This window comes from Lepisosteus oculatus, chromosome 1 (genome assembly GCF_040954835.1).
Source record: "Lepisosteus oculatus isolate fLepOcu1 chromosome 1, fLepOcu1.hap2, whole genome shotgun sequence".
Taxonomy (NCBI): domain Eukaryota; kingdom Metazoa; phylum Chordata; class Actinopteri; order Semionotiformes; family Lepisosteidae; genus Lepisosteus; species Lepisosteus oculatus.
The window spans coordinates 26713596-26735931 of record NC_090696.1 but is presented as its reverse complement, the minus strand read 5'-3'; the positions used below and the strand labels follow the sequence as shown (position 1 = coordinate 26735931).

Here is a 22336-nt window from a genome sequence, read left to right as displayed (position 1 = left end):
TTGCTTCACAATATTTAAAAAAATCATTATTATTTTTTATTGAACCTGTATATTTTTTATGTATTCAAGTTGGCACATTTTCCCTGTTTGGATGGATTTTTCCCCAGTTCTTTTACAGTATTTCCTCCCATTTTCTACAGACACGCTGGCTATTTGTGTCACTGAAGTGTGTGACCTGCAATAGATTAGACTGTGCAGGGTGTAGTTCTTCCTTTGCACAATTTGTTTGCAGGATAGCTTCTGGGGTGCCATCATCCTTACCAGGTATAAATAGCTTTCTGATAATGAATAGATAGATGATATGAATGTGCATTTAAATGAACAGGCAGAATTAAATTATTCAATGGACATATACAGTATAGATACCACCATAGTGGCACTTATTTAATTAGGTATGGTTTTATTATTATATGTATGTGGTAAGGGGATTATATTGTGAAATGTAATGATGGAAGATTGCTAATGAGATTATTCAACTGATTACTATAAGTAGCAAATAGTAAAACAATCAACTAATTAATTTAAAATTAAATTATATGAAAAATAAAGAAAATACAATACACATTAAATACATAAAACCCTTTGGAACGACATTTATGAAACTTTAGGAAAACTTAGGTTTCTAATATGTAAACTAATACAGTATGTAAACTTGTATATAAAAAAATGATCATGTAAAATGGCTAGCAGACTGAAGATATCTTGTTCCTACACAACTAGTTACTACTGCATAGCCACTATGTATGCAGGAGGTACTCTTTTGCTACTTTTGCCCTGAATTATATTTTCCAGATAAAAATCTAAGGGTGTTTGAAATCAAATATATAAAACCCAGACCACACAACGTCTGATTGCATCCAAATCTCTTTTGTAGGGAGAGAAGAAAAGAATGTCAAGAGAGAATGAAAAAGCAAGAGAGCATATCTTTTCTGCGGAGTCTGTGGCAAATGTAAGACAGCAAGATGGAATTCCTACACAGGAGGAATGGGATCTGATGGTTGTCAAGGCGTTAGAGAAAACACTGTTATATCCCAAACAATTCTTGGAGCCACAAAGTCTTTATTTTTATTTTTCTAATTCAAGAAACTATAATGCATCTCTGACCCAGCAGACATGAATTGGTGCAAAGTCTTATTTAAAAATGTACAGAATTAAGGCCTAACAGAGGGCAAATAATACATGGACATCCTGCTGTACATCAGAGAAACAAAGAGGTCTGGGTGACGCATCAGAGGGAGTGATGAGCGGCACAGGCTCAATAGATTGCTGCAGAGTTTCAAAACCTGCAACTCTGAGAACAAAATCAAGACCTAGTAAATTTAGGAAGGATTAAAATACAAAGCAATACAAATTTATTCTTATATAGTGTTACCCAGAACACCTTTACAGAAGTAAAAACAAGACCTACAGTATCCAGATATGCACAAATTTAAATCCAGTTACAATTAATCTCAAAAAGCATATGAACAAATATAGGATTTCTGTTTGCTTTAAAAAATGTCTCGAGATCCTGATGTGAATCAGGAGACAATTAAAAAAACTGGCAGCAAAACAACTAAAAGACCTGTTTCAGTTTATTTGAAATGGCGATTCATACAGCCTATACAATGACGTTTGCGGATCTCCATTGATGATCTGGTACAAAAGCAGTAAGTATGGCACCTTACGAAAATATTGAGACCTATCCTATGGTGTTCCATTTAGTTAAATTACAAAATGATGCATATCCATTTTTTTAAAACTATGTTTTTAAAAAGCAATTTTATGTGCATTGATGTGATCAGAGGGTAAATAACCTAGGTAAATAACCTAGGAGAAAAATTCTGGACAAGCCCTTGACAGAGACAATACAGTATTTACAAAATTGCCATCTAAAGCTACTCAAAAAGGGTAATATTTCATTAATCTGTTTCAGAAACAATCTCTATTTTAATGTAAGTTTAATTTCTACTAATTAGAGGGCAACTGTGACTGAATTTCAGTTTAAGCATTCAGTGAGCAAACATGCCAGTTTGACTGGAAGTGACTTACAATTCAGTGGATAATTAACACAGAAAGCCTATTTGTTACTTCTTGATGATATTCCTATTCTGTAGCACATACAGGATGACTAGCAGGTGTCCCAGGACTGACCTCTGGGGAGGCCACACTGAACCGCTCGCCATACAAAATTAGCTTTACCTATTGAGACACATTGTAACAGTTGACAGAGCTAGGAGGTGAAAAAGATTAAAACTTTCATAATTCAAAAAAGACTCTAGATGTTCCAACAATATACTATTTATAGTGCAAGCATAACAAAAATGGACAAACATAGCAGATTCTGTTTCTAGGAGTAGATCATAGTGTACTGACCAGAAAAAAACCTGAACTGCAGTTCCTCTTCCAGTTCACTGCAGATCCTAAAATCTCTAAAGTGATTTGCTTTCATTTCTTCCCAAGACATCCTTTCTTCCACCATTGTTAAAAAAGGTGGGAAAAACACAATAGTGGTGTGGCAGCTATGAGTTTAACTTTGATTAGAATATACAGTACATGTCTTCAGCATGTTTCTTGTCAATCTACATATCAGATTAAGAGGAGTTATACAGTAAAGAATGAAGGCAATTAAGGGGACAACAAAGTCAAAATTGTTATTTTTGTTTTACAGTTAAGGAATTTGTATTCCCATTAGGAGATTAATACAAATGACAAGCTCAATTATAATATACCATTTTTTGTGGTAATACCATGAATACATTTGATCATATTAGGAAAAAAAAAACTCTGAAGTTAGTACAAAGTATGTGTGAGCTCAGTGGGTTGCAGACTTCATGCAGTTATTGCCTGAAAGGGATATGCAACCAAATACAGTACTGACTTTCACACTCTGAAATTTGCTTAAAGTGAAGAGGGCATTTATTAATAAACAAATAATAATTAGAATGCAATACAACAAACCAAAAATTAATGTATTATATACTTCACATTTACAGTGTACCTAAACTGCCTTGCTTTAAAGCAAAAATAACAGCTTTAACTGTCTTGTCCTTCCCAATATTTACTGAGGGCAGAATGTGTGACAGCAGATTTTAGGGTGTAAGAACCCAATTCAACCCTATTGCTAAGCACCACTCCATTATTCTCATATATTACAATGAAACAAGAACTAAACTTATTTGACTGAACTGACTAAAATCAACCAAGCCAGGGATACAATAATTTATCTCTAGCTGTGGATGATCAAATTGACATTTTTCTACTGTATATAGCAATAAATGGAAGCAAACTCAAGCAACAGCTTTATAACAATTTGTTATTATTTTAAAAACCTATGATATTTAGGGTTTCAAAAGCATTTCTGTCATTAAAATTATTTTTCTAATTTCTAGAATTGCTCAAGTGATCTTAACTTACAAAAATCAAAACAAGTCTGCAATCTAAACCAGGAATACTGCATATAAATTAATAACATTAAAACATCAGATCTCCACCAACTACCATTCTGCAGACATTTTCTTAACTGGATTTTAACTAAGACATCATGTATTTAATGATCTAAATCTGGGATCTCTCTAAATTGCTCGTCTATTTGCCTTATGTAGAACTGTAAAAAGATATGCAAGTACAACCTCGGGAAATATCAATTAATGATGTATAAAAGTTAATCACTTCTTAGTTTACAAGCTGCTGCATATTCCAAATGCTCCCCACATGCAGCTCAACCCCAGGACATGCAAGATGCAGGGTACTTGAAATGTAATAATAATTAAAAGCAAAAGCAAAAGCAAAAGCCTCTATTACAGATCAACGATTCTGGAAAGCACATCCTTTCCTGTACAAATTTCCCATTATGGTAATACAGAAAGAAACACAAGATCTCCTTTCAAAGGAGAGTCAAAACCACATCATGTGGATCCAGAATGTCAAAAACTATTCATAACCATTAATAAATTATGTTTTTTTTTAAAGAATACATTGAAAAAAAAGGTAAAACTTTAAATAAAGGAAAAACAATTAGCAAAATATTAACTTTACCTGCTATTCCTATATTGGGGAATATTTGTACTGGCATTTAGGTTTTTTGAACATCAATAAAGTGCAGTGCTATTTGCAAGGAATATCCTTTAATGTAAATCGTGGTAATGTGTATTATTTCTGCGACTTCGTATGAACATATTATAGTTCAGGTTATTCTGTTGAATTTGAGTGCTTAGAAAGTTATAAATATCAATTTAGAGCCCATTTCTTTCTCTAGTGTTTTAAAAATTAATGATGATGTACTGTAAGTTTCTTATATAAACTGAAGCCAATGAATTGCAGGCTACAATTGAAAACTAAATTTAGTTACTAGCCATGAACAAAGAGTTTGTAACAAAAACAACTGAAAACATGTCATCTAGAAATATTAGATGACTATTAGATGACTGGCTTTTATAAAGAACATTTCTATTTCCAGGTTTTCCTTAAAATTAATATAGATTTTCTTCTCTAAAATTAACCAGTATTAATATTAATTTGTAATTAATAGAGCAATTAGTTTTTCAAAGAACATACCAATTTATTACAAGTCTTACATTTTATTCAAATATTTTATTCAAATATATTCAAATACATAAGTATTTTATGTACTTATGCCACTACATCCGTGATATACTAATAAGTCAGACAGCAATTCCACAGTAATAGACAGCAATTCCACAGTAATAAAGTGAAGCATGTATAAACATACATACTGTATAGCAATAAAGACATAAGAATATGCCACTTGGAGGCTACAGATACACTGACAATTTTCTTACTTTCTATTTAAGCTTATGGAGTTGTCGAATATGTCAATCTGTCTGTGAACAAATATGTTACTCAAGATCACATCAGTACAATTTTTTATAAGAAGAGAGCAAAGAGTGTTGCCCCCATGTGGAATACTGCTTTTAAATTAAAAAATTAAATGAGACGTTCTCATTCCAAGTCTATCTTTGATAAATATAACCCTTCTTGGCAGTTAAGTGTTACGAAATCACAGCCATACTGTACCTTTGCTAACTCTATAAAAGGTAATTTAATATATTGTCCATTTTTCACCCACTGCAAATGGCAAATGGTCTAAAAAGCATCCCCTAAAACAGTTCTTGGAGGTTTTAATAAATGCTGGCTGAACTACTTCCTAGTTTCGTACTGTACACAAATTAAATTTATATTTGGTATATAAATATAAGTCCTAATGATACTATCAGAAATAGAAATCTTAAATACTGGAAAATCCTTCATTTATTATGTGATAGTTTGAATTGCTGCCGATAATTTGTACTACAAATTCTATTGTAAAAACACATTTAAAATTATTTTTATGTAAACATATTACATTTCTATGTCAGGGAAAGGAAAGCATGAAACATCCTTCCACTTTCTAACCACTTTGTCCAATACAGAATCTATCCATAAATTTTGTACAAAATTACTGTATCAGTTTTCAAAAGCAACACAATTCATGCAACATATTACATTAACCTGATAAGAGATACTATCAGATATGGAACAAAATGTAGTTCAGAGCCATACTTGAATTGTGAGTATAATTGTTTTTTTACATTATGGTAGACTGCCACTGTCATTACAGTATAATAGTTACAGAAAATGTTTGGCCATTTTCCGTTATACATACAGTATAATGAAGGCACTGTGCTATTGTTCTCCAGATTTAACACTAAATAAAACTTTTGTTTGGTTTAAGAAAATAACTAAAATTAATGTGGTACAGGTTAATTCGGTCAGCCATTAAAAACTGCACTTCGATTTCAGACATTTGCGCACAAAACTTTCAGCCATTTATGTCTTAATGTTTTTGCTAGGTCATAAATATTGCAGTTTATATTTTTTTGAGTTTAACGTTTTCTTTAAACGAAAAATTTTGATCAAAAACACCACTGTGTAGAATTGGTGAGATGTGTTCATACTGGGTTATTTTTACTTCTCTATTGTATTTTATCGTTTTTGAAAAAAATAAAATAAAACAATCACTAAAAAATAATTCAAAATACTTTCTTAAGTATAATGTTAACTGTTTTCTAAACTGGTCTGGTTTAACATTTTAACATATACCTGTAGTATATACCTTTAATTACTTATCAAATATCAATCATGTGGTTTAAAAATGCAATACAAATCTTGCTATACTAAAGACTGTAGTCTATGTATTGAACCTGAGATTGCAAGTTAATAAAAAGTATGGTTCTTCACACAGTGGAGAGATAAAAATAACAGATAACCAAAGTTTAGACCATATATTGAAGTGCTGAAAACACAAACATTGGCAGTTGCAGTAAAATGCCTAATCTGCTGTGATGGTTTTGATTAATCATGTTAGATTTTTATCATCAATGCTGGTTACAGTTTTTCCTTGTTTACTTCTGAACACAATGGTTAGATTCTGTCTCTGCTAGCAATTCAAGTACTAGGGTAGTCTGGAGTGAGAAGACTCTAGAAGAGGAGTGAACATTTAGCTTGTATCCCTCTTGTTGTTGTGGACGTTAGGGGCAGCTGCCTTATGTTTTTCTCATGTGTTACCTTACCTGCAGTTTTCTTTTGGGAATGGTATCGAGGTAGGAAAAATAATATGAAGGAAACAAAGGAAAGAAGAGGGGTAAATATGAGGCTCACGTACATGAGTTTGCTCATTTATATTCTTCTTATTTTGTCAAGATCCTATGAGGTTCAACAGGTGTAGTTTTGTTTCCACAAGTCCTACTTTACAGCAAAGATAAATTTTCTAATATTATTCATCTTCACCTTTCATCCGTCTTGTACCTTTGAAAGAGCAATGTATACAATAAATAGAATAATTCATGATTTGTCATTAAAAATGAAAGTTTCTTTCCTGGAGTTTGGAAATCTTTGGAAATTATACATAATGGACCTAAGATGGTCAGAAGTTTCTTCACCTCCTCTAGCTATGCTGAGAAACATGAATCCCAGTTTTCAGTACAGAGAATCACTAGCGGTTTAATTACACTATTTGAGAAGAGACATTTCTCATTAAGCTGAATATGAGCTCATTTCATCAGCTCTACACATGGTTCTGTGCCTGCACTTTTAGGGGGAATAACATACATTTTCCTCTACTTGTATTACATACATATCAAATTGTGATATGTAACAATGGATACATTAAGTTTCATATTACTTATATGTATTAAATGTGTAAAGAAATCAGAATAAAAAAAACAAATCACTTTCAACAATTAATCAATTAATTTCAACGCTGACAGAATTTTATCTTTACCAAAATGTTACAATACTTCTTATGCTGTAGACGTAAGCTGCTGTTACTGTACCTGTGGTATAATATCTAGGTAAGCATAAAGTGTACAAGTTAAATGTAAATCATTAGATTTATTAGAAAAATTGCACTTACACTGCAATGTCTTGCTTGGTAAATCGTGGTTGTTTGTCATTGCCTTTCAAGGGATGTGCCTTTCCACTTTGCTTTCCGCTTTCCACATTCCTGAAAATAAATTAAATGTGTTTACACAGAACATAACTGCATTATAATTTTACTTTATTATATACGGTACTATAAATTAAGTTTTATTATAAGGCATACCTTTATGAATAAGAAAAGTATAACATTCATACCTACAGTATAGCAATAGCATTTACTGTGTTAGTTTGAAGGTGGAAGTGACACTTGAAAGCCACATCTATTAAAGCACCCACTCAAATACTTTAAAATAGATACAGTTCAGTAACTATAAATCATTCAAACTGAGCTCCTGATCATAAAACATTCAGGGGTGACAACGTAGTAGAACAAATTAGTAAATTCCTGAGAAGAAAAGACATATTTGGAAGTACAATTGAACAGCCAACAAAATACAAAAGTATATAAATCAGGTGAAGAACTTTATGGAGTTGAAAAGCTTTGTCCCAGAAATAAAGTACACTGGAGGCATTTACACCAGAGTTATCATTAGAAGACATCAGAAAATATTTTAAACATTTGTGCTATGGCACAAATTAAAACACTTTCCTCACTTTTGTGCTAAATCCTCTACATTTCAACATGAAAGTGCACCTTTGTAATCAAATATCTAGTCTAGGCAGTGCACAGTTTGGGAAGAATGTGATGAGTTACCAATGCCATTATTTAAGCTAATGTAATGGCAAGCTGAATAAAGAATTGTTAGGCCAATTGTTCATCACAGTAATTTATTAAGTATAATTTTTAATTGGAAAAAATGAAATTCTGTTTTAATTACAGTTTGTGTAATCAAATCCATGATGTACTGACTTGCAGGACAACCAACTTACATGAAATAGAGAAAGCTACTGTAAATATGATTTAGTACTCAAAGGTAAAGTTAAAACATACAGATGCAGCCATTCAAAATGCACAGTAAAAGCCCATTCTGTGCGAAATTATCTGCAGATAAGTGCGGAATACCGCAGTACATGATTGGCTGGCCAAAATGACCGACAGACGGCACTTTTGGTGCATTGGTTGTTAGTGAAACAATTGCTTCATTTACTGTGCATGTTTAAATCTGCTAAATATTGAATATTAGTATGGAATTTTACAACTAAAGGGAATTTTTGGTATCTGAGCATAAAAAGAAGAGGAGCATAACGTGTCTGAAGGTCATAAACGATATTAATTTAGGAATATAAACATATTAAGTAAGCTGTATATGGCTGGTATTGGTAGTTTAAATAAAAAATACACAGCAGTATTCCACTATCTTCATAAACATTTTAAGCATCAAACTATTTCATTTTACGTGCTCCTTTTTACTATATTAAGTTTATATCGCTTATAAAAAGTTATACCGTTTTAACCTCTTTATGAATTACAGTAAAGAAACGCATACTTTTTAGAATTTGATTAATAGGGAATATAATATGAAATTGCGTATCTAAAGACAATAATAATTTAAGGATTTAATTATATTCATATAGCTCAAATTATTACCATAGTACACTTTCTTTGTAAACATCTGTAAACATCATTCACCTGCGATTACATGGAAAACGTTTGCCTGTCCATTTCAGCAAGAGCTTAAATTATTTATTAATAACAACTAATAATTTCAAACTGCTTGTATTTTAAAATTGTATTTTGCTTGGGGTGATTTGTCACTGTTTTCACAACCTTCAATTTATTAAACATCTATTTTTGAGACAGGGTGTTCCACACCTCTGTTTAATTTCTGAAACTCCCTCTGTATTCTCTGTTTTAACCTTTTCTATGAATACTTACATTCGTTATTGCAATTAAAAATTTGAATTTGATTAATAGGGAATATAACAGGTGGGCCTGAGAGGAGGCGTGGAGTTCCCGCTCTGCAGCTTTGCCCTGAGCGTGTCCATCTCCCTTTAAAATTGAATAATGGAACATAAATCATTTCTTTTAACTTGAACTCTTTTAAATTATCATTTAACATAGCTTTCTCATCAATCAGTTTTATATTTGAAACCATTGTTAAACAAAGCAGTTGCTTATTGTACTTCCTAATGACATTACATCTGGGAAGATTATACATTTGAATTGCTTTTATTTTTAAAAATAAATTTTAGAAACGTTTCATCTACACAAATACCATAGATTATTTTCAATTGTATTTCTGGATGTTATGTCACACTTAGTTCAATTAGTAATCAATAATTAGTATTAAAATGTGCACTGTGATAAATTGTTGCACTTCTTCCACATCTTGTAAAAACATGAATTTACAAGACTTAGTTCAAATATACGTTAAAACTGATTATCAGAAAATAAGTAAAATACGTACCTATAAAATAAAAAATGAAGGTAAAATATAATTTAAAATTAAATATGACAGGGTTCACTTTTTTTCTGTTTCTCCGTACTCTCTCTCACCCGCTGCGATTCGGACACAGAATGGTTAAAAATGGGGACAGGTCAAACAGGGGAAAGGGGAAGGGGTCTTCCCACCTCAATGACTAAAGAAAGTGTCAAAAAGGAATGGCTTAAGTGACATACAGAGCTGAAAAAGTTTGGCGCGGTCTTCTCGGCTTTAAAGGTACACTTCTTGTAGAAGAATTTTCACCTCGAACGTTTGCCCACCAGCTAACACGCAGAAACAAACTGAATACAAAATCTACTTGCAAGAATAGCGATTACAAACATTTTAAAATGTACGTGCTTTATACTGTTATACTGTACAGTGTATTAAAATTAACACTCTATGGGCACTACACTGTGAGTAATGCTGCCCACTAAATATTTCACGGGGGCAAGGTCAAGTAGCTGATTCACAGCTGGATACAATTTCATCTTGCCGCGTGAAAGCAAAAATTCAGACATTTGTCAACATATTTACTAAAATTATCCATCTCACTAATCACACTGTGTTAATCTCACTGTACACCCTGGTACTCACTCAATGTTCACACTCCCAGTAAATAAAAAAAAAAACGTTTTCCGCATTATAATCCCGCACCAGGGGGGAAGGAAAAGTGTCAGCGGTCATTTATTTCACTCTCCGTCACTCTGCCCAACCCCCCTGGACAGACAACGCTGATTAAAACTCATTCAAAAGGGTGTGGTGTGTTAACACAAACTCTGCTTAACAGAGCCACTTGTAAGAGCAAGGTGAATTTCTGCTCATAAAAATAAAGCTACAGTACAGACAGATTTTAAACTCTTCAGGCAAAACTGGCTGTTCGTCAAAATCAGCTACTTTGCAAGCAGTACTCGACTTCTCAAAAGGTACCTTTTGTCTCTTGTGCAAACTCAACAAAGGTTTATTTTTTATAATTCCAACATTTAAACGATATGTCTCAGGGACTCATTATAGTATTGTAGCGAATACAGTTCACGCAGGAAAATCAAAATACGGCCCCTCCCCACAGCCCGGTCTCACCTCCTGCTGTTCCAAAGCCGTATGGTTTCAAAGTATGTGTGAAATATCTTTTCTTACTCCATTTATTAATCCAATCTATTTTTACTCATCCGGCTATGTAAAAAATAAAAATATATAGTCAAAGGGATTGCTGTAAAGGTTAAATTCCAAGCTGAAAAGACAAGACTCGTCATGTCTTCTCTAACTCTTCAGTTCACAACTCGTCCATAGTCATTCATTATTAATATTGTAATGAACAGCCGGGATACAGATGGTACAAGCAGGTTGCAGCGCGACAGTACAGCCCTCTGCTCCCCTGCGCATAACAGGGCTGCTGGCCACTGGTGCTGAAAGAGGTCTTCTGTAGCTCAGCTTGCAAAAGCTCTGTTGAGCAACACAGGAGACCTGGGTTTGAGCCCATGCAGTGAAGGACGAACACAGGAGCAGCGAAGGGACAAGCCCAAGAACCCGAATTTGTTACAAAATTATTAATAATATATTCCGTATTGCATTTAAATTGGAATATTTTTACGAATTGTTACACACCCCGATAGTCTAGGGGCATATGCAGTGCGACATTAAGGGAATTCCAGGCGTTTAGGAAGAAATCTTTGGTGTGGGGGAAAAGATAGTTGTAACGAATTATAATAGGTAAACAGAAGTGAAATATGTACATTGTAGACACAGGGAATAGGTACAAAAGTGCGCAGAGGTTGATATAACTTGTTTGGGCAAGGTAATGGTGAAATAAAGGATAATACAAACAAACGAAAGTAGAAGGATGAGACGAACACAAACCAACAAAGCTGAAGCTATATGGAAACATACACACGAAGCGAAACTGATGAAAATGAGGAGAGATGAAGCCGAAGCCGAAGCAAAACATAAGTGAAAAAGCCGAAGCTGAGCCGAGCAGAACCGAAGTAGAGCGAAAGGCACCCTATGTTCTGAAAACATCCAAGTTAAATACCGAAGAAGTTGAGTTCTAATTGGACGAGAAGCTGATTACGAATGACGTATTATAGAAAGGTGGATGAATTAATGAACCAATGGGGAGGGAGGACAACCAAAGTCACGAACTGTGGAAAATGGAAACAAAACACACATATATAAGAGGCGATACACAACTTGTAAAAATAGCCCTTTTCCCTCCTTTAACTTAAAGAATTCCGTGAAGAAATCCGAAATCACTAAACCATTTCTTATAATAATTCATCCAGATACACACACACCGTAGCCAACAATAAGCTTTAAAAGTGAACTATTTTTATATATTCAGCTATGTAAGAAACAAAGTAATTCTCTGATTAGGCTTTGAACTGCTTTGGTGCAGCGCACTACATGCCTATTAAGGACAATAATATTTTTTAAAAACCGAACGTCAAATGTTTCCAAAATGTCCCCTAGTGATATTTTAGCTGCTTAGTTACATGACTCCATATTAATATTACTATCAAGAGGTATTTAATCAGTACAACTTTTATTTTTTTACAGTAACAGCAGGTGGTGTTCTTACTATGTATTATTAGAAAAGGATAAAACATTATAACTTTCTCTGAAGTACAGTATCTAAGCTTTATAAAGTTAGAACAAGCACGTTAAAACCACAAACCAATGTAAGTTACCAAGTAAAAGACTTTGATGCATAAAATATTTATGCTTAATTAAAATATTTACAGTATGAATGTAGAAGGTTGTGTACTTTTGTCCAACCAAGCAATCTTGCTTTTATAAAATATACCTACCTTTTAATCGGTTTAATGTTTAACATGCTGTAATACACAGTTTAAAATTATTGTCACGCATACGGCCGACAGGCACTGTGTAAGAGCCGGCTTACCAGAGCAGTGACGTCACCGCCCTTTCCTGTAATAGCAGGACCACAGCCACTGGGCTGTGGAGAGATCTCTCTTTAGCTCACCAGGCTGGGTCCCTGTTGAGTGACGCCAGAGTCCTGGGTTCGAGTCCCTGACGGCGGTGGGCCGACCTGATGCAGCAAGGGCGCCCACCTGAACCCCGTTGCGTTACATTGGTGTCAGAGCGGGGTGGGATAGCCCTTCGCTGAGGACAGCGAGTTAAGCGGGGGAGAGTGAAACGCATACGGCCGACAGGCACTGTGTAAGAGCCGGCTTACCAGGGCGGTGACGTCACCGCCCTTTCCTGTAATAGCAGGACCACAGCCACTGGGCTGTGGAGAAATCTCTCTTTAGCTCACCAGGCTGGGTCCCTGTTGAGTGACGCCAGAGTCTTGGGTTCGAGTCTTCGACGGTGGGGGACCGACCTGATGTGGCAAGGGCGCCCACCTGAACCCCGTGGCGTTACATTATTAAAAGTCTGAACAGTACACAATTTAATTCTGTAATTGGCAAAATATTGTCCCTCAGCATTGACCGGGATTCGAAACTAGACGTTTCCTGCCTACAGACTAAATGCTTCACATAAGACAGCTCAGCTAAGCCCATCTCCACCTGGTGGTTTAACAAGGAATTTCACCCTATTTTTTAAAGATACGATATACTTTGTAGTTCGTAGCAGATAGTCCACCGTGTTTCACTGCAGCATACGTCGCGCATTTTGAATGGCTAGATCTGTACTATTTGATATAAAACAAGTCATTTTAATTCCAAGTTTTTAACAGTTTAAGTCTCTTTGTATAGCAAACTAAAGTATAGACAAAATCCAAAATATTAAACTGACGAGTATATTGTATATCTTTACACCAGGGTTCCAAATGGTTTATATAAATTGAACATGGAATAAATGTAATCTGTCATAATGAGCTATGAATCGCGTGGAGTGTCACTTAACATTTTGTTCTTACATTTGCAAGAGAAGAGCAACTGTAAGTGTAACTTAATCGGAAATGAAACTGAAACGTCGAAGACGCATAAAAAAGCAACTGTAATTTTTAAAAGAAGTCTCACAATAGCAATCAGATACTGAAGCAAATGCCAGTCTTTCTCACCCGTGTCCCCCGTTTTGGCGCTGTTGGTGAAAACGCGAGTGGTTTTCAGCGGTGATTATCTTTGGGAAGAAGGACGTGTTGATTCTTGGCAAAGATGCTGTACTCATTTTTCTGTAACGACAAATAATAAACATGTTACTGTAGGTCTTTTATTTAACAGGGGTTTATTTAACAGTGATTAACACTTTCACCATTGCCATAAAAACAGTACCATTATACACTTCACAGTTTCAACTTCTCTGTAATAATGCAACTGTCTTGTTCGAACATCTAATAATAATAATAGCTGTAATCGATTAATAGAGACTAGTACTAAAAACAACTGTATTTTTAGAATATATTTCCTTTGAACTACATTATGTTTGTTCTTGTAAAAAGAATTTTCGCTATTATTACAGGTGAAAGACAGAATACTGAATGGGTCCCACACTTTTGTTCAACAACATTTTTAAAAAGAAGAAAAAATAGTAATCTGCATTTTTTCTTTTAACCTCGATTGCACTACAGTGCTCGAGTCACCATCTTTCGTAACAGTATCGCTATCAAAAGGACCTTTGGTAACGCTTTAAATTTAGCATCGAAAAATATCATAGTAGAGTAATAAAACTTAATTTAAAGTCGATAGAGATCAATCCAATAACCCATCTTTCTGAGACAGTTGCAATACCAAACAACTATGAAGACGCGTACAAAAAAGTATGTAAAATGTATAGAATTTGTATTGTGTTTTTCCGGCTTTATTTTCTTTCTTGTATCATTAGAAGTTCTACTCGAAATAAGTCTATTTTAGTTTCTTACTATTTGCGTTGCGTTTCACAGTAGTCTTTCCTCCACGCCTGTATCCAAACACGTTTGTTGTACTACACAGAGCCTGTGTGTGTACAACGTCGCCATAACAACACTGCGGAAGTTCTACCCACAGAACTGGATCAGAGCATATTGACAACAGACCCAGGCCAAACCTCACGGATCAGGCATTAAGAAGCACGTATTTGGAAATGTCGTCTCATAAATCAGGGCTGTCTAATGCAGTTTCTGGAGGGCTGGGTGGCCTGTAGGTTTTCATTTCAAGATCAGCTCTGAAGGAGGCAAATCAGCTAGTTACTGGGTTAATTAGACCAATTTAACAGCTTCTCTATGTCCTGGGTTTCATTTTTTTTCTTTAATCTCTAAAGCCCATACTTGACAGATTTACAATTTTAGCAATGTAGTATACCATGCCTGTCTCCAGAAACTGGAATTGGAAATGAATGGAGACTGGGGCCTAGTGAAAATGTATTCCAAAAAAAACCAGGAAAACTAACTTTCAAAAATAATAATTAGTAAAAGACATTATTCACATTATTCAAAAAGAAAAAAACAACTGCTTTGAATAGCACTACAGAAAAAATGTCCAAGCTGATTTGTATCGAGGTTATGTCACCTTTCCTGCATTCCAAAGGTTCATACTGGAAAATGAGTGCAACTGGAGTTGAGTTACTAAACATACAATAATTTGAAGTCTTTGGATCCTAAGCATTCAACTGAAGCAACTGAATAAAATTAATGGGTGGACAATAGATTAATGAGATCTTAAATATGACCTCTGATTATCCCATTTGCAGTATTTTTGCATCCATATTTTTGATGTATTGACATTCTTTAGTTTATTTAGTTTATTATTTTATCATTTAACATCTTTCTTTTGGAGATTGTAAAACGTGTGTGTGTGTGCATAGGCAAGAAAAAGTGAGTGTTTGGTTTTGGAATCTAGTTTTAGACAGATTGTCTAAACGTTTGGAATTAAACATTCTGAATTTGAACATTTGCTATCATTCAATCTCATTTAGTGCTAATTTTCACATTTTCTGCATGGCTTAATATTCTAATTGACAATAGTAGTTCCTTTTTTGATTAGCTTAAATATCAGATGGGCACCACACTTCACAAACCTGTAAAAAAATCTGTCTTATATACTGCAAAAGACATTTTAAATGACAGTGAGTTAATGATTTAAAAACCATAAATAGTGCATTAATGGTTTTGCAAAGGACTTAACAGAGCTATTTTTAACATGTTTTAAACCTTTAATGTTAACCATTGAGTATTCTCCTAACTAGTTATTTAACTTTATACATAAAAGATGTATTGCAATCTTCAATACATTTTATATGCAGTTTTAAGTTTTAGATCTAATAAATGACAATTTACAAGCAGCAGCAAAGCTTGTAGCTGTTAAAGTAGTGTTTGTAAAACTAATTGCAGTTATTTTTTATACACACCATCAGTTTACTTTAGAGATTTTTCTGTAGTGATATATTGTAAGCCCCTTTCAATGCCCTAATAACAATACATATAATAACAGATGAAATAAGACTAAACTAATATGAAATAACAAATGTATATATGCAGGGGAATAACACTTTCAGCCAAAAAATAAAAACCTGTGTTTACATATGTAATATCACTATATGTAATACATATGTAATATGCCCTATACTGTATGTATTCATACTGCTGAGGACCTACCTTTTTTAAAATCTGTGCTGTTTCTTAAGATATAATTTCCATGTAAGTTATGCTCTAGTTTTAGTGTAAGCAGCTAAGCATTTTAGACTATGCTTATTATTGTTTCTACTGTCCTTTATTCTGATGCATCTCTAATGCCAATTTGGAACTGGCTATGTTTAAGGAAGTATGAAACCTGTAAGCCACGCTTTTTTCACAAGATTTTTAACTGTATTTTTCCTGTTGCTGATTCCAGATTTCAAGAAGAAGAGCTTAGCTTTCAATTACTTACACAGTGAGCATTGGTTATTGACTACAATAGGTCTGTGACAAAATCTATTGCAAGATAATAGAGAGTACCTATTATGTGTATGAGTATATGGCATACATATACTGTATATATATTTATATCCTGTGCAACTTTACCCATTTACAATTTGTAGTTCTTGTTAAAAAAAACAGTGGGAAAAATAAATTTCCCATCTACAGTACCTACAAAGTATTAAGGCCAGGATGTTTGCCCTGAGATAACTGAGCAAAGGTGTGTGCTATAATCAATTAATTTACATTTGTAGTGTTTACATTTTAAAATGTACTAATTGGACGGTAAAGTATTAGCCAAGCAATTTAATTATTTGATTTTGAAAATTTACAAAAGTTATAGACCAATGAGTCCAACATGAGACCATCATGTGCTTAGATTGAGCATTGTGAAATATAGTACAATCCATTACAAAAGCATTCATTCACCTCCTATGGTCTCCCATTATGTGAAATTTCCAAGTACACAGACACACTGATATTTCTACGGTGTTTTCCAATCCTTCTAATTTGGTATAATCTGTAAACATAACCAATTAATAATTATTTTGGAATCTAGATTACTAAAATCAATTAAGAAAAACAGTGGTCCACGTACAGATCCCTGCAGGACTCCACTAATTACATCACACCAATTTATTGTATTGCATTTACTCTTTATCTATACAGTAACTTCTAGATAACAAATTTTCGATCCCAAATCTTGCCTTTCCCTGATTACCACCTGCTTTTTGATGATTAAACATGAATAAGGAGCTTTATCAAAAAGCTTCTGAAAATCTAAGTTCACCATATCATATGCACCATACTGTATGTATTCATACTGCTGAGACTTGTTCAAAGAACTCTTAACAAGCCAGTGTTTGGCCAAGACTTACCTTTTTTAAATCTGTGCTATTTCTTAAGATATAATTTCCATATAAGTTATACTCTAGTTTAGTTTTTATAACGGTGTGGTAGATCTGGTTTACCGCTGTTTTGTAGAGCAGTGTAGATCCGCACACATTTTAACACCCTCTTCTGTGGAATTAGGCGGAGACCAACGTTGTTGCCCTTTAATTTTTCGACCTGAAACCAGTCCATCACTTGCAGGCCTTTCTCCGTCTTGTCCCTTACTATTAGTAGCAGTGGAATTTTCCTTTAATTCAGTCATTTCCATTACAGCCTTCATTACCTAATATTCAGGCCGACATCGGAACAACCGAGGCTTCTACACAGGGTGAGTCTTCCCCTGCTCTCAATAACCAATAGGGAAATTGGCTTCCAACAGGTGACACCAACCCCCTGATAACGTCCTGCTTGTTAGATGATACATTTTCTCTGTTTTAGAGTGACTTTACGCTGCCCTCTGGTGGTCTAACCCCATTTTGACACTTCAGGTCCAGCTACTCTGCTACAAACTGTTTCCATGACTTGATTCAAACTTCATTCAGTTTTCCTACATTAGTAATTCCCCTGGCCCTGGGTACTACTCACGTCTTAAGCAACTGCTGAAAGAGTTGCAGTAATGCCTTCTGCATATCATCTCTCATGTTTCCTTGGGTACAAGTGGCAGGTTAACATCAGGTCCTGGGGAATTCTTAATCTTGAGTGTGTGTAATACCCAAAACACGTTTCTGACTTCTGTGCTGATACTATTTAATACAGATCTTTCTCCTTCCTGAGGCATACTGTTAACTCCTTCCTTAGTGAACACCTGAGTGAAATACTCGTTTTGTACATTGGTCATTTGCCTTTCATTCCCCAGACGCTTCTCATTTTGATCCCAGATATGTTTCACGTCATCCTCGATGATTCTTTGTACTGAAATCACTTTGAATTTGTATTATTTGTTTCAGCCTCCATTTCCAAATTTTCATTTTCTCTCTTGGCCTTTCCAGTATCCTTTTTTTATCTGTGCTTGCAATTCCTTGTACTCTTTCTTTTCCTGCACCATGTTGTTTTTAATCATTTTGTAAAGCTCCCTCTTTTCAGCTGCTCAGTTAGGAGGGACAGTCAGATCTAAGCAGTGGCTGGGTGGGTTCAGACACATTCCTCTTTTTAATGATTGGCTTCACTGTGCTCAAAGGGATATCCAGTCTTCTAGAATTATTTTATACCTTTCCCCTGATCTGTGCTATTCTACAGCTTTATCGCTGAGTTGTTTTGAAAGCTCCTTCATAGTTAAAGCTCTGTTTGAAATTCACTTCCCGATTGAATGAGGGACCTTACAGAGACAGGTGTATTTATAGTGAAATCATGTAAACCATTACTATTGCACACAGACAGAGGCTGCTCAAATAATTGTGGTGCTTTTTAAGGTAAGGTGCACTAAATTAACAACCAAATAGGTTGACTACTCATGCGATCATTACTTCTCCATTTTTCTTTTTATGTACTTTTTTGGCTTTTGCTTTGAATGTGTGGAGTAGGTTGTGTTTTGTATACAAAAAATGTAAATTGCTACATACTACAGTGCTACAGTATGGCTACATGCTTTAAAACAACAAGGCGAAAACTGTGCAAGTGTCTGAATACATTCTTAAGGCAAAATAAATAGAAAACAGAGAGTACAGATAAGAGCTGGTGTGGCCATTCTGGATAAATTCAGAATGGTTTGAATCATTGTCTGAATTAAGAGCATATGTTTAAATGTGGGGGGCAGTTTAAGCATACTGGGTTAGTCTCTGGACTTGTGACTGGTGGTGGTCTCTGTGTCCAAGACAGTGCTGTATCTTGAACAAGGCAATTTACAGCAAATGCTCCATTTCATCCTGCTCTATAAATGGGGTCAGTCCCTTTGATGGACTAGCATCCTGTTGAGTGGGGGAGTCACATGCTTCCAGCCTGATGAGCCAATGGGGCTCAGATACAGAAATGACCCATAAGCTAACATACTGTAAGTCTGTTGCTTTCACAGTATCTGCTCTTTATGTAAAAACATTATTCCTATTGTCAGACCTAAATCAGCTTACTTTATTTTTCTATGTATTCTTTTTTTTCTAGTTTGAAAGAGAGGCTTGGACGACTGTGGCAGCACAATTCACTATGTGAATACCTAAATAATATTTGACTAAGTCTATTCTTTGTTCATTGCTGGAGGGATTCACAGTTCTTCCCATGCAAATTATGTTTTAACCTCTTGTTCAGTTATGACATAATTTCTTCAAACAGTAATATATATTTTTAATTTACTTGACTTTCTGGTGTATCAAAAATGCAATTCATAGAGATACCATATGGATCATCCACATGCAATCTTCCCTGATACATGTAATTGTCCAACATGTTAATATGACCATTCAGGGTATAATTCTGTGTTTTGACAGATTCTGTACATGCAATTTTTATGTAAACAAGCTCCTTTACAAGGTCAAGACTCAATGTGGATTTTTATAACTGAATGCAGCTGATCAGCAAAAGAGTAGAGGATTCAGAAAGTAAAATGTGCATTATCTCACAATAAAACAGTTTTCACCCATCTGCTTTTTAATACTCTACTTCTGTCAACAATGACAGCTAGAGGCCACAAAGGAATACCAATCTGTCTTAGATAAAGATTTTAACTTTAATATTATCAGTAACAACACAACACAATAAATGGAAAAATATGTTAAAATTTTAGGAGGCTGTGTTTATTGATGTTGTGCCAGGTTTTCTTTTCCCTGTGTGCTTTAAAAATGAGTTTAAGTTAGTGTTGCTGAAATGCTGAAGAGAAGCATGCTTTACCCCAGGGTTCCTTGAGATAAGATAAAGATGACATCACCAGTTTCATGTGCAGTGCACACATTAAAGCCTTTAGGGTTAAGGCCTTATGTTGGCATGGAGTTTCAAGCAAAGTGATCTGTGTTGAAAGGTCATGAAGACTAACACTGGATTGAAAAAGAGAGCTTCAAGAATCTGGAGATATTGATGATAACATCTTGAGTGCATTCTATCAGGCCATGGTATTCCAGTTTTCAAAAACACAATTAAAAATGTACTTTTTCGTTAGATTTTATGGGCTATCAAATTGTGTGAATAGATTTTATTTCCACCTTCTGTTGATTCTGATTAAAATTTTACTGTGCTTCCTTTTCAATCTCTTTCAAAGCACAGTAGAGATAACATACCTTGACAGATCAGAGGATGTTATATCCTGTGTCTAATCTCCCTGGGTTTCGCATATGTTGCTCATTTAAAAGTTAACTCTTGATCTTTCAAAAATATGTCTTGTTGGTGGGATGTCTTTACAATTTATTTTTGAAAAATTGCTACTGTCAAAACCTTAAACCAACAAAATTCAAAATGATTTACAGTTTGTTGAATGTCTATGAGTTAAATATGCAAGGGAACTGTGGTGAAACATAAATGTATGAAGATAAAATTAATATGAAATCAGTAACAGAAAATCAACATAATTTTGAAACACAAATAAATATTATGTACAACAAAAAATAACAAAAAATATCCTGCCTACTAGTTGCCTGCCTACTAATGCTTGTACATTTAAGAACATACAGTAAGAGGAGTTACAAGTGAGAGGAGCTCTATTTTGTAGTTAATAGCTGACCGATCTGAGGGTGTCTGTTTAAACAATTTCAATGTTTGATATATTTATTTTTTCATGATCACATTGAAATTACTTTGCAGTAGGTGTCAGAGTGATTGATCAATGTGTTCACAGTTGGAAATGTGTAGTGGAAGTTTACAATGAACACATACATCTGTTTCTTGGATAAGAAATGAACTATTTAAAAAGTCTGGAGGAAATATCAGATTTTTTTTTGCATTAGTCAAGCAATCAATTTGTATCCATGATCACAGGATTAATATAAATGATAAGTACAGTAAAACAAAAAATGTTTGAAAGACAGGGAACTATATCAAACTGAAAAATAACGTTATAGTGACACTTCATTTAAAACTTTCTCAACAGTTCTAGTGTAAGTGTGTTTTTTTTATTTGCTTCTTTCAATCCCTATCACCAAAACAAAATCAATAATGAGCATTACAACCTTTTACTTTTGTATTTGGCAGATAGAAACAGTAAATATTCACTAAGTATTTATGAATCTGTTATTTTTTGGATGTTTTGTGTTGTTTTCAAAAGCTCTCACGGCGAGACAGTCTTCTAACTATAAAAGACAAGGCAGTGCAGTGACCCCTTGTACTGTTCTCTGTGGTACTCTACCCAGTTCACACCCCAGCTTGGTGCTCCACTGTTTCAAAGCTCTCTCTTTGTTCTATGTATTAAGTAGTTCTTTTCTGTATATATTGTCTGGATTTGACAGATGCTGTGTGCAAGATCTTTTGAAATTGCTATTTCCTATTCTTATTTATGGAATAAACACAGACCTCAGTTGCCTGTCCATTGCATTTTTGTCAGCAATGTCCACCAGTTATTTAGTAAACCTTTGTAGTGTGCTAGAGATTCTCCTGAGAAAGTGTGGATTTGTAAAGCTGCAAAGGCTTGCAAAGAGCAAAAGATCTGTAACATTTCCAGGTCTGCATAAAACAACGTTCATACATTTTAATGTAAAAATTCTTTTGTGATTGAGATTCAAACAGAAGAAACTAAATTAGTTTGAATAACACAATTTGTAAATACTGTATATGATAATTGACCTAATTTCTCCATCTAGTTCACTGTTCAGACACAGTAATTGCCAAACTAAATTCATTTTCATTAAATTCAATTAATTCAAACTAAACCTACTGTACCTGTAAGGCAGATAGACAATGGACCTGGCTTGGGAAAATA

At 34.4% G+C, this 22336-nt stretch overlaps 1 protein-coding gene and 1 long non-coding RNA gene across 8 annotated transcripts in view; one reads left to right on the top strand and one right to left on the bottom strand.

Annotated features, from left to right (window-relative positions):
- Nucleotides 1-14724, bottom strand: part of ttc29 (tetratricopeptide repeat domain 29) — a 94324-nt gene extending 79600 nt beyond the window's left edge. For 3 of the 7 annotated variants that reach the window (XM_069188641.1, XM_015344505.2, XM_015344503.2), the window contains exons 1-3: nt 14605-14723; nt 13807-13917; nt 7394-7483 (exon numbers count right to left, since the gene is read on the bottom strand). In XM_069188641.1, the coding sequence (XP_069044742.1) occupies nt 7394-7483; nt 13807-13913 (197 nt within the window). In that variant the 5' untranslated portion in view covers nt 13914-13917; nt 14605-14723. Of the gene's footprint in view, nt 1-7393; nt 7484-13806; nt 13918-14604 lie in introns of all 7 variants that reach the window. The other 4 variants (XM_015344504.2, XM_015344500.2, XM_015344502.2 and 1 more) reach the window with 4 other exon arrangements.
- LOC107077063 (uncharacterized) overlaps nt 1-22336 on the top strand; it is a 70896-nt gene that overhangs the window by 30801 nt on the left and 17759 nt on the right. The window lies entirely within an intron of this gene.